Source organism: Aptenodytes patagonicus, chromosome 3, assembly GCF_965638725.1.
Source record: "Aptenodytes patagonicus chromosome 3, bAptPat1.pri.cur, whole genome shotgun sequence".
NCBI lineage: Eukaryota > Metazoa > Chordata > Aves > Sphenisciformes > Spheniscidae > Aptenodytes > Aptenodytes patagonicus.
In genome coordinates, this window is record NC_134951.1 from 68,545,906 (window position 1) to 68,559,877 (window position 13,972).

The 13,972-nt window shown below is 43.1% G+C and overlaps 1 protein-coding gene across 9 annotated transcripts in view; it reads right to left on the reverse strand.

Annotated features, from left to right (window-relative positions):
* Positions 1–7,696, reverse strand: part of REPS1 (RALBP1 associated Eps domain containing 1) — a 71,006-nt gene extending 63,310 nt beyond the window's left edge. For all 9 annotated transcript variants that reach the window (XM_076333718.1, XM_076333717.1, XM_076333721.1 and 6 more), the window contains exon 1: positions 7,500–7,696. In XM_076333718.1, coding sequence (XP_076189833.1) covers positions 7,500–7,652 — 153 coding nt within the window. In that variant the 5' untranslated portion in view covers positions 7,653–7,696. The remainder of the gene's footprint in view (positions 1–7,499) is intronic.
* Positions 7,697–13,972: the final 6,276 nt, after the last annotated feature.

Here is a 13,972-nt window from a genome sequence, read left to right on the forward strand (position 1 = left end):
GTTAATTAGTTACTTAGCTTTGCACTGCTCTCCTTCTCCCAAAAAGGCCTTTACAAGTCTTAACAATGTGTCTATCAAAGTTTAAATAAACCTCAGTTAAAATTCTAAAAACTGCACGTTTACAGAGCTACATTTGAGATTCGTAATAGAGCTGCTGACACTAGGTCTTAAATGATTTAAGACATTTTAATTCAGAGAGAACAAGTCATACACACTATTGCAGTAAGAACAGACTTTTCTACAAAATTCACAACTAACGGTCTGAAGCAGGAGTAAGTTAGCACCTAGTGTTAAATTTTACACAGCTCAGTCCTGGTCACCCTTCTTTTCTGGGATTACTGAAGTTGAAAGATGTATTTGAAACTGAGTCATCCAATTGCTTTATTACCATACTTCAGGAGCATTTCAGATGTCTGAAGTTCAGAAATTCAGGTCAGACTGCCATCTTTTTCAAGTCCTTTAACCTATCAAAACACAGTTCCTATACACAGACAGGCATGTCTAAGTTATAATGTATTTTTTGTATAACAAGCACAGGGGATAATTTAACTTTTTAGACACCAACCCCAGTTGGAAAAACAAGCAAGTCACAAACATGGTCACCAACTCAGTCAGTCAGTTTAGAAAGAATGACACTGCTGGCTTAATATCCCTATGGTCTAAAGAAATGGTAAAGGAAAAAGAACAAGTGGGAAATACATTCTTACACTATTACTGGAACTCCAGTGAGAAAAATCTGGTAGTCAACATATTGCTCCCACACTCACTTCTGACTTCACACTCATTTAAGCAAAGAGCAGAACTCCAATTTGAAGTCTAGGAATTCTACAAGAAGGACTAATCTAAACAGCAAATATTTATGACCTAACAGGTGTGAAACTTGTCTGTAAGGACTAATATTTGGAAAGCTAGCAAATATAATTGAAAAGTCAGAGACTGCCAGCAAAATCCTATAATTTCACAATATCTGCAGTAATATTTATTGAAGATTAGACTCAGATGAAGGCATGTTTACAATTTTTCAGAGTGGGTGAAGCACTCACAACTTCTAATACAAAAGAATCATCTTTACCAGAAAAAGATCAAGTTTACAATACGTAATTTTGTACAGCTAACTTGATTCTAAGACAGCTGCATTTGCCAAAGGCCGTGATATTTCTGAATAATTTTAGAATTCTATCCAGCCATGTCAGAATAGATATTAATCATCCCTGCTGTCATCTGACGGCACATTTAAAAAGAAAAAATAAACTGTTTTCAAACAAATCTGAGCTGTGATACTTGAAATTAGCTGAGTGCTGTGCTGGCATACGGAATTACATAGTAAATAACTCCTCCATAAGTGACTATACAGTATGAATGCCAGTCAATTACACTGAGAAATCAGCTGAAAACAAACAGAAGTCTAATAGACCTAATCTACACTCCTAAAGTTTTGCCATTAACTTCCTGCCTTTCATTTCAAAAACAATGATTATTCTCTGACTAAACACTGCTGAGATATGAGACTACTCAAACTAATTAACTGTAAAGAGAAAACAATTTGCAGCCCACTATAGTCTCTGTGAAGGTAACATCATTAAAGTAAACATTTTTACCAGAATTCTGCAGAAAACTCAAAGCACAGTTGACAGGATACAAAGGAGACTAAGAGCCATTTCTGGCACTAACAGAAAGTAGACTGCTTATACATCTCATCATTACAGAGAAACAAAACTAACCTACTGCTCAGCTGAGAGGAAAGAAAAATACTCTATTACAATAACATTTGAGGGAAAAAAATACGTAATTCACAAATTGAATATTCTTAACTGCAGATCCAGGCACTGTTTGCATTTACAACAGATTTCTAACAATTCTTATTTCCTAAATGAGAACCAAGATACAGCCTAATATATGTACAAACATCCTTTAAATATATACGTATTATCTATAAATGTTACACAAACTACGTATGATTATAATCCTAAAAGGCTACAGACTCATCAACTTTATGGTGCTCAGGCTAACAAAATATTAAGAATGAGTAAAAAAAAAGCTACAGTTATACACGTCTACACTGGAAGAATGCCTTAGTAACGACCTGTTGTGAATACTGCCTCAGAAGAAATCTAAACTAATTTTATTTTAAAATGTCATGTAGAAAAGCTGTAAGCTTTAAAATAAAAATATAAACCCAAAATGTATGGGTTGGATTCAATTAAGTGATTTCTTTTTAAAATTTGGGCTTGTTTGCAGATTAGGTAAAGGTGAATATTAGGAGAGGAAAGCTTTCTACACTGCATACATTGCTTTTTAAAGATCTGAAAGTGCTATGTATTTTTAAATATACTCCAAGTCGCCGAAAGGAAGGCATGGGATTTGCAGAGTATAAGGAATTCTAACTTCTTACCCCACCAGTTCTGAAAGGATAATAAATTCAGCAAATTAACCAGAACGAGGTTGAGTCTTCTGCATGTCTCTACCACACAGGTAATCCTAAGCATGCCCTGGCTCAGCTTCCATTTTTCGTTGGCATTTAGTAGAATCATAGAATCATTAAGGTTGGAAAAGACCTCTAAGATCATTGAGTCCAACTGTCAACCCAACACCACCATGCCCGCTAAACCAGCAGTAAATTCTACTGATTTGATAAACAGGTAGTCTTTGTGTAGGAAAATTCATTGAAACAATAACTGCAACAATAATATCACTGTGAACAAGTTTTTATTTTCTTCGATCCCCTTCTCTCTACATCCATTCTCCAACAAAGAGGCCAACATTTTAAATCAAGAACCTGCAATTTCGTTTTGCCATGTTCTGCCTATAGATTGTAATTCCAATTGTAATTGCATCACATGCCACAGATGAGCTCTGGCATCTGAGGAAACTACCATTCCACACTCTCCGTTCCCTATGTTTGCCAAAAGCTGTCACCCCAAGAACAACAGAAGGCAGCATATGCCTGCACCTTAGCTGTTTTTCTGCACAGTGCAGAAATTGTAGCTGATGAATGAGGCTTCACTAAGAGTCTGGACTTTACAACGAAGCAGCTGCATCACAGGTATGTACTTTCTTACAACTTTTGATGCAAAGGCAGCAAACTCTGACAGAGAGTTGAGGTAGACAACCAGAGACAGTAATTTTTTCCATCAATGACACAAGAACAATCAAAACTAATCTGTCTGTAAAGACTCCTTAGAAATGAAAAAAAAAAAAGGCTTGAAATTGGCTAACATGAGCCAAAAACAGGCTTTACACTAGGTTTTTAATGGGCTAATGCAAGCATATTGTAATTGAAGAAACTGGGCATAACTGTACAATTTATCTGTCATTTCAAAGGCTTTCTAAGACTAAATTAGAAGTCAGGTAACGTTGCTGTACATTGCCAACGCTGAAGATGACAATTCATTTGTTTTAGGGAAAGTACATGCAAATACTCGCATATTTGTTGTTTTATAGTAATGTTGTATTTTAAAGCAAGATGCCTCGACTCATTAATTTCAGATGAGTATCATACGCACAACTGATTTCTTCTTCTCTTGAGAAGTTTCTATGATGCATAATCAAAGAAAAGAGTGCGAGTTCATGAAATTTTCTGTGATTAAACCACCTAAATAAGAATTCTACAAATTGAACAAATGGGACAGCTATTATATTAATCCCATGCACAAGTAATGAACTTCACAATACATTTTTTGGCTGACTGTAGCTTTTACAAGCCACTTCACCACGAGTACAGAGGCACCAAGAACTGACTTTAATAGCATACGTACATTAGCTTTTTAGGTCAGATGTGAAATGTGCTTTTGAAACCAATTTCCTGATCACCCTCACTGCTCTGGTTCATACTGTGCAGCCACTCCAGAATAGGCAACTAGACTTCTTTTGTATGAAGCTAACCTAGAAGATACACTCTAGGAGTGCACCTAATGAATCCCAGCTAACATTCAGTCTACAGGACCAGGCCAGAACTTGATCAAAGGAAAGCTTCTGAAATACATATACAAAGTGGATGGCAGCTCCTCAGCATCACTTCTGTTGTGTCATACTATTTGCTAATACAAACACTGATGCACATGCAACCGAGCCATTAGCTCAGGCAGCTGAGTCAAGTGAAAAATAACTTGACAAAAACCCCTAACTTTTGGCTGAACAAGCTTCCTGAACCAGCTCACTGTCTGTTCAAATGAACGTCAGTGCCAGCATAAGGCAGCTCCAGCTTCTAGTGGTTTAAGCTACCATGAAGCCCATGCTAGGTCACAACTGAAATACCCAATCGCTCTAGAAAGAGGAAAGTTCTCCTCTTCCCCTCCATCAGCAAATGGTTTTCCTACCTCCTTCCTTCTGCCAGCACTGACATTCATTCAACCCCACTGTTAGCTGATACAGAGTTAAAATCAACAAAAAATTGTGATTAATGTTCTGCCTGCGTAGCCCCTGATGCCAGCGTACAACAGCATCGGACAGGCACTAGCGCCTTTGCAAGGAAAAGCAGCAGCAGCACATGGCTGGGGGAAGGGGGAAGACTGAACGACCTCCTTCAGTGGCAACTCACCATTAGACTGGTTTAGCTGCAATGTGAAACCACACCCTGAGAGCAATTTACAGACTCATGTAACTGTTGTGAAGTAGTTGGACTTGTTATCCCAACACAGGTACTTCTAATTCACTGTTTATGCAAATCTTCCACCTCAATGCTAATTTCAAGGATGTGCACAAAAAGGCAGAAATATGGGTTAATAAAGGCTGGTGTTCTCACATGTGCAGTTAAGGCTGTAACACAGTTTGTGGTATTTTTGTTCTGGTAATAAGGCTGTCCTTCTGTACGTATGTATTAAGTGGACATATAGCTTTTCTCTTCCAGGGTTTTGTTGCTTTGTGAGCATATGATTTGTATACAGCAACCGTAACTGTTTCAGTTTTCTATATGTTCATTTATTCACATTTAATAGGCAGCTGACAGTGTCCCTCAGAGGCAGAAATAAGAATGATTTGGAACAATTAGCCACATGTATTAACTTTTCCTGTTGCAAGATGAATCTCACATAAACATAACTCTTTGCAGGAAAGGTTGCATGTGTATCCAGCCTGTAAACAACAAATTTGCGAGCAAAACAAGTTATGGGTCTAAAAATGCAACTGTCACACATTTTCATTTCCAACAGAATCAATTCTGAATTATTCAAAGGTATCTACAGACCTGTACTACTGAAGAGGAAAAACCTGGAGGTAGTTCCTCAGGACTACTTGGCCCCTGTGAGTTTGAAGAGCAGTAATTTTGTACTGTTTTGCACACCTACGAAGGTACTTAACACTCACGTGACTAGTACTACACTTGCATTACAGGATTATATAATAATAGGGTAACTGAATCAAGTTCCCTTCCCCACAAGCATCAGGTGCTTCAAATGAACAGGTAAGAACACAGCACCATGTGGTCAAAAGAAAATTCTATCTCCTTCACAGGGTTTCCTTATTTCTTAAGCTGTATCATCTTGAGGTTTTAGTTACATAGTCACAGCTTCCAAAGCATCAAATGCAATTTCCCTTGGAAGAACCCCCATCCAATGTATTCAGGCCTGCGTTAACCTGAGGTACAGCCCTACTTCAAGGAGAACGTAAAATCACTAGACTACTAGATTCTCTCCCTCACAAGTACAAGGTACTTTACAGGTGACCAACAGTGATTGCACAAGATAGTCGTAATGGGTCAAACTGCTAAGGGCATTCTGACTTTCTTTGTATTATTTACAGTCTCATTCCTCATGCAACCTAATATCTTGTTTGCTGTTTTAACTGCAAGGTTTTCCTTGAGATCACTACAGAGATAAGCCAGGTCTGCTTCTTGAGTTAATTTACTTAGAACCCATGGAATGATGCCCGAGTATTTTCTCTTCTTCAGATGCAATCTACTTTGCAAGAAAATATTTGACCTCCTCTGCAACAGATAAGGATATAATCTGTGGCCACTTGTATTCAAAATTCCAAGTCTTTCCAAGTTCTTGCACTAAATCCCTACATAGAACAAAATCTCTAACACTAGTCTACTTTATCTTTACAGTGATCCAGACAAGTTTTATGGAAAATAGATTTTAAATACAACAAACATGTAAATGTTCACTTTCCTGGGATGATTCTTCTGAAATTGGTTGGCCACACACAGAAAGAAGCAGTGGGTGGCCCTTGAGAAACCTCACTCGTAATACTGAGCATGCAGACTCTCTTACCATTAAGTCCAGTCTAGCAAGTCATCAAATAAGATTACTAGTTTTACCAGTAAGAAGCATTTCTTACTCATCTCCCTCCCACTTTTTTGCATCTTAAACTCATTTTAACTAACCAAGTTGCTCTTAGGAGCCCAAAACACATCAACAGTAACCCTAGTTAGGCGTTAAGTATTCTCCTGAAATCTGGTACTAAATTGCAGAATGCTGAAATTTGTGTACTGTATTTCCAGCTACAGTAACTTTAATGCTTTGTTAAAAGGGCTGCTTATCTCACTAGGCTGAGGATGAAACTGCATAAAAGGCAGCATGGCTTTTTAGATACAGTTTTACCCACAGCAGCTCAAACTTCAAAGCATTGAACAATGACAGAGGGAACTGCAGAAGCAGCAAATAACAAATAGCTGTTCGTAAGAATGGTTCACTGAGAATACTTTCCTCAAATAATCACAGAAGACACATCAGAGCAGACTTTCCCTTTCCTATGTCGGTAGCTCTGTAATACTGCTAACACCTTTCAGACGTAACCTGGCCAAAGAAATAAGTGCTAAAACTGTGCACATACATATTGCAAGTATGGGCCCGTGTCATTCTTAGCACCACATTTTTCTTTATTAGAAATGTTTTGATGACTACAGGTAAGTTAATACCTGCCGAGAACTGATGTGCAAAAAAGACTGCACGGCTTAGGTGAAGTGGATTAGCATCAGTAGCACCCAGCGATACAAACCCAGATTTCCTTCTGTGTTGCTCTTCATCAGCAGACTGTGGGATGAATCTGCCTCACATCCCCAACATGCTTTGGGGTTCTCATGCTTTGGATAGCCTCTGCCGACACGAAGCAATCGAGACACTTTCCTACCAGTTGCTGGACATCGCCAGCAGAGGTATCAACAGCCCCTTCCTAGCCTCGTAGTCAGAGGCCCCACAAGTACATAAGCGGGGGCCTGCTATAGGCATGCTCAGCGCAGCAACTCGCTGCACCCCCCGCCCTTCCCTCTCCGCCGGAGAGGCTCAGCCTTCCCCTCCCGCCGGGGCTCAGGTGGCCAGCTCCGGGCCGGACAATAGCTCCCGAGTCTCCCGGCGGGTCCCGCTCCGGCCTCCCCGCCCTGGCCCGCCACCGCCTGCGGGACGACCCCCGCCGAAGGGCTGCCGGGCGGACGAGGGGGCGAGGGCCGAGCCGAGCGCGGCGGAGGGGAGGGGCGGCAGCGCCGGACGGGGCTGTCTCCCCGCGGGCTGTAACGGCGGGGCGGTGCCCAGGCCCGCCGCCCCCCGGGGGCCCGCGACGGCTACCTGCATCACCACGTCGTTGGGCAGCTGCGCGGCGCGGAAGAGCTCCAGCACCCGCCCGTTGGACGCCACCTTCTTGGTGCTCTCGGTGTCGCAGTAGGAGAAGAGGTCGCAGTAGTAGCGCTGCTCCGCCTCGCTCAGCGTCAGGCCCTCCATCTTACACCCCGGCTCCGCGCGGCGCTGCCGCCGCCGCCGCCCCGCATCCAACGGCGGCGGCCCGGCCGGCGGGGGGGCGGCGGGGAGCGCGCGGGGCTGCCTCGCGCCGCCCGGCCCGTCGCGGGGTGGGAAGGGGGGGGGACGGGGGGGGGGAACGCCGCCGCCGGCCGCCGCGCGCCTCAGCCAACCGCCGCGCACGAGCGGCTGCTCAGACCTTCCCCCCACCAACCGCCCACCCGCCCCGCCCTCCCGCCCACACGGCGGCGCGCCTGCGCGCCTTCCCCCGCGCCTGCGCCGACCGCCCGGCGAGCGCGCGCCCCGGAGAGGGAGGCGGGGGAGAGCGCCCAGCGCCGCGCGCCGCCGTCCCCTCCGCGCCGCGGGGAGCCGGCCCCCTCCGCGCGAGCGGCGGCGGAAGCGCCAGGCGCGGGGGGCGGGGTTAGCGGGGAAAAGGGCCAACGGCGTTCCTCGCCGCCCGCGGGCCCGCCCCCTCCCCGCCTCGCGGTGCCGACGCCATCGGCGGCGCCCTCGGGAGGAGGGGTGAGGGGGAGCCCCGGCGCACCGCCCCCTTCCCGGGGCCCGGATGTGCCGTGCGGCCGTGCGCGGCAGCGCCCCCTACGGGTGTGGCGGTGCGGGGAGGCGGGCCCGGCCGGGCCGCGGCGGCTCCGCGCTGGGAGCTCTCCTCAGGGACCCCTTGAGCTCTCTGCGGGGTGCCGGGCCTGCAGCGCTGGTGCGCAGGCGCTCGGCTCCCCGCGGGGGAACCCCCGCTTTCTTCGAGACAGCGGCGTTGGCCTCTCGCTCTCTGGATTGGCCGTGACTGCGCGCAGCCGCCTCCGCAGGGGCCTCGGCCGCCGGCTGCACAGGCCCCCGAGGAAGCTCCCCAGTAAATCCCGCGGGGATGCGCGGCAGCCCTGCCCACGCAGCCGTCCCGGTCCCGCGAGGCTCCGCGGGTCGCGTGAGAGGCGGAGGCAGTGCCGAGCGGCTTCCTGAGCCTGCCTTCCAAGGGGCTCGGGGCACACGGGTCATGACGAGTACAGGTTCTCCGGGTAACCGGTGAAGAATTACCCAGTCTGTACGTAGGCCCTGCTGTAAATGATTGCCTTCCTCCGCGTGCTGCCTCTTTCCACTGCCAGTGCCTTGTGCAGCAACACCACGTAACACAGAACAAGAAGCGGCCTGGATAATAACTCAGTACATCAGTCTTGCAAGAAAGAGTAGGCAAGAGCTCGCTTACCTCGTCAGCCAGAGCTCTTGCTCTGCGTGCCTCCCTTGGCTGTGTTCCCCTGGATTCTGTGTGTTTCCCTGGGTAAATCTACGCTCTCGCTGCAGTACACTAACAAAGTTCCCTCCAAGCTGCTTTGGCTTCTGGAGGGAGTCTTAACATCCCTGACAGAGTAAAGGGCCTATGCGGAATGCCATGGTCTCTTGCGAGACCCTTTTGACTACCTGATCTGATTTAAGTCCTGCTGAGGTAGCAGTCCAGTACTTCATACTTAGAGGCATCCTCTCATTTTTAATTTATCCTTCTTCCCTTCTTCCACTTCATCTTCCTTCACAACTCTTTCAATTTTTCTCTTTCCAGATTGCTGTTGCCAACTGCTGTACTTCCCTTAAGCACCTCATTCTTTCTGCCTCTTAAGATAGCTATGTTCTGAACTTAAAGCAGAGATTCATCTTCCTTGCTATTTGAAATACACAGTATATCCTTTTGCTGCTAACTAAAGTTTCTGAAAACCAGTGATATGTTAGCTTATAGTTAAAGTAACAAAAGGATCTTCCCAGAAATGTACCATTATCGAGCTTTTGCAACCCCAAATGATAGTAATGGTGAAACCATACAGATTGATCACATTTCTCAGTTAGTTGAAATTCCTCAAAATAGGCTATACTGAGGAAATAATTAACTTTTTTTATATCTAGTTATTTTGATTTTATAGACTTAGATAAGGCCAACAGCATTGTAGGTCACTTAATTGGAGCTATTGTCACATCAGTATCTCTGCAAGTAAAATGAATGTAACCTTCTCCACAGCTAAATTGCATACTGCAATTCTATTAGTTATACAGAGCCATTTGTAGAAGAGGTTTTTAAGTCACTTATTAGCAGATGATTGAGTTCAAGTGCCTTTGCTTCTTACAGGTTCAGTGATTGTATGCTATTCGGGCATGGGAGTTTGAAAGATTAATAGATGTATATATCTGTAGCTATGAAGTTCTTCAAAAGTTAGTGTAAGGACCCCAAAATACTTTTATTGTCAAAATAATTTTGAGTTTTACGTCTAAAAGTAATCTGAACATCTTATTATTTTAATTGAGTTGTTATTTTATTATTTGCATTTTTGCAGCGGGAGCACTCTTTTGACATTAATGGGGATCACTTGGCTGCAACAGTTTGTACAAGACACAAAGAATAATACAGAGAGGAGGTTCCCTAGTATGGACTAGTCCCACATGTCCAAATGCCAAACAATTCTGAAGTAAGTAAGTTTAGTAACTCTATTTCACTAAAACCATGATGTGGCATGTGAAAACGTCACGTCATTGCTTACTGGAGAGTTGAATGCTCTGGGGGAATATGCCGGGCTTTTTGCTGTGTATAGCACCCCTCTGAAGCCGTTCCGGTAGCTATTTTGGAAAACAGGTTGTCGAGTCTCATTTCCAACTCCCGTACCATAAACTTACCTTCTTGCTTTGTGCTAATTCAGAGGCTGAGCAGAAAGGGTAAGAATGACGTGACGTGTAGCAAATTCATTTCTAATTCCCAAGATCTACATGTGGGAGAAGCATCTTTGTCTCAGATATTCCCAGCACAATGTTTCTGTGTTTGGCTGTGGGATCTCCCTTCCCCCCGATCGGCCCCTTGCAAACCTCCAGGCCGAGGAGGGATCTGCTGTTCAGAACATCACCTGTTCCCATCAGGACAGACTTGGCATCTACTGAGATAAAAAATATAAATCTTTTCAGTGGATTCTCAATGAGGATTCATTTTGTTTGGCTGGAGAATATGCTGTTTGCTACAGGATGAACTGAGGAAAATAGTATTCTGCATGTTTGTAAGATCCATTAACTTCTCCATATTTGCCTTTTTCAGTGCAACTGACCCAAACAATGAAACCATATTTCTATTTTTAGTTCTTTTGGTTTGGAAAGATCTGTATCACAGCATTTCCCAGAGCTCATATTAGATAGGCGAAGAAGAAGGTTTATGGCAAAATACCCACCAAAATGTATCGCTAGTGATACACTTTTGATATAGTAGATTCAGCCTTTGGTACATGAAAAACTTCATTTAACTGCCTTGAATTATGATTTAAACAGAGCAAGAAGAGAAACTTTTCTTGGCTTTTCAGGTGTTTTACCTTTTATTCTCTCTTTTTAATATATCTTCTTAGAATTCAGAGCTCTGAATAGCTAAGAGTTATTCTCCACATGGTGCCTAATTTTACTGTATTTTATTTTCTGTGAAGCAACTATTAGATGACATATATTGATATCAAAGCAGTCATCCTTTTAAGAGATCAAAGTCAGAGAAAACCATCATCGTCATAGGAAGGCCAAGTCTAATGACCCAGATGGAAGGAAGTACAAGGTTATTTTGCTGCCCGTAACAACTCAGCATCAGAGCCAAACTATACATCAATAAAACATTTTTTTTTTAAAAAAGGAATACTTTTATAACTTGGTATGTGACCCGAAATATGTATGTCCATTGCTACCTAAAAAAAAAAAAAAGTAATGTTTTATTCATTTGAGGGAAATGCCAGTTTAAACGCTGCTCAGGTTTCAGTATCTTTTATCAGCTGTGAAATTACTATTGGTTTCTAAAAACTAGTTTTTACACATGCTGAGACTCATTTCTAAACATAAAGATAATTCATACCCGTATGGAGGGTCTAGTCTTCCTCAAGTATTGTGGGAGTGCCATGTCTAGGGTCTACCCGCTTTTGATGGGCCTCTGAATCTCGCGAGTTCTTATTACAGTTAGTGGGTCTCATGTACTACCTTATTTGCACTGAAGTAAGTGATAGGCTCAGATTTTTTTTTTTTTAAATTAAAACACTTTCAAATAACTTTCAACCTTATAAAGTATGTATTTGGGTCCACTTTCCATCTTGCACCTGGTTCCCCAAGTTTAGAAAAATGGCCTTGAGGTTATTTGTCATTGCCTTTCTAAATTCTTCCGCATGCTGTGGAGCAGGTTTTACAATCTCTGTCACTGTACTCCTTTGCTTGCAGCTCATCAGGAGTTACGGGAACTTGTTCTATCCTGATTCTTTAGTGGAAAGACAAGTAGATTAAGGCTAGAAATGAATGGGAGATATTTAAAAAAACCTGCTGTCTCAGACTTTAGAGCTGTTTTATTGTTACTGCATGGTCTTCTCAAAAAAGAAGATACCTTTGGAGGTAGGGTGCCTTATTCCCAGAGAGAACAATATTTTCAGAATGGTGTTAACGCTTACGAATGAAAGAAGTCCCTGTTCTGTTTTTCTAACAGCATCCTTACTTCCTTTGTATAGAAGCAACATTTTAATGCAAATATAGCCACTTCACAGATGTTTGTACCCATACTTTTGTAAATTTCTGCATGTATGTTCTGTCTGTTACAGTTTATAACCTCTTTCCAACCTTGGTGTTCTCATTTTCGCAATTTTGAAAAACATGAGTTTTGTCATATGGTCAGGTTTCACCTGCTGCTGATTTTATCTTCTACGAAATGGCATCCATATTTCAGAGAACCTACCCTCTCTTCTACCAGTCTTGCTGGGGTTGTTTCTCCATCAAAAGGGTGGCCCACATTTAAGGCTGTGAGATTTTCCATGGTGGATGAAAAAATCCTTTCCACACAGAGCCATGTAGCAGACAGTAACGACGAGGCGGGTATCGTTTTTACCTTCTATACAAGGAGAGCGCCTTTGCAAGGAACGTTCAGCGAGCAAACGGTGGCTTTAAAGCAATGTTGTTACTCGCCACAATGCGGTTGTTCTGGTCGCTCCTGCACCTCTGTGCAGGCACGTACCGTAAGGGAAAATAACAACTTCCTTCTCAGCAGCCTCCCTAGCGTGTTGTGTCACCACTGAAATATGTATGGGATCCTGGCTGGAGACATCTACTATCTGTGGAGTATTTAATATTTCTCTGTGTAAATTTCCTCAGTGGCGAGTGAGTAATACCTTTTCTATATCGTTCACCATTGTGCCCGCTCGGTTTTCCCCGGTCTCTCCCTTAAGCTTTTAATTTGTATATCTCTATCATGATCCTTGTAAAAGTTGCACACATTTTGAAAATCGTCCCCTCTCCTCTTTCATCCAAATACGTCAATTGATTGAAAGGAGTAAGCGGTCAAATGAAAGCCTCTAAAGGCAAACTTTTTCGATTAAGACAATCAAAGTGGAAGATACTGGAAAGGAGAAACCTTTACTCCTTTATGATTTTGGCAGATTTCTACATGAGATTTCATCTCCGCATCTCAAAAGGTGGGGGGCACCTACCCTCACCCCAGCACAGCTATATGTGTTTGGTAGGTTCTGGAATGGAATTCCTTTAGAGAATGGATTAAAGGGAGGGTGACTTTTCGTATTTACCTCAGCACCTCAAAAGCCTGAGCAGCTGGTCAGATCCCACCTCTCTTTAGATTTTAAAACTATCCTTGTTTCTTCCAAAAGGAGAGGATGTCTCCTGCTTGCATGATACTATCAAATAAGTCTCTTCGTATAGAAATCCACACTCCTTTTAGAGCCTTTCAACATTTAACTATAAATCCATCTGGTCTTGCTGCCATATTTATTTACAGATTATTCGTGACAGAGTCTACATCTTCTTTTATAAATACATTCTCTATAATTTCACGGAGTCAGGAGGGGTAAGATAGTTTAACTTTTCTTTGTACTTTTTGGCACTATCTAACATACATAATTCTTCATACAATTATTTATATATGGATAACAACTGCCTTGAAGTATGATAAAGTTATATTCAAATTACTTTTTCTTAATGATTTGGGTTACCTTTGTAGTCCCTCAATATCTTTCTTTGTTTTGAAGCCCTAAAATTTGCATTACTGAAGCCCCAGCTACTCTGAAAACAGTGTTATACCTCCTTCACTACCTTTATTTACTCAGCTCCCGTCTCCCTGGATTCTTGAGCAGTTTTCATTGTTCTCGTACTTTTTACTCTTTCCTCTTCCTCCCAGAATGTGGAAGTGCACTGTAACTTGCTGATGGAAGAGGATGTTATCCCTTCCTAATGGATCATTATTCCACTGAATAATGCTCTCCATCTGGGAGGGTTGTTAATGGCTACTTCAGGAAACTTCTGGCACATTA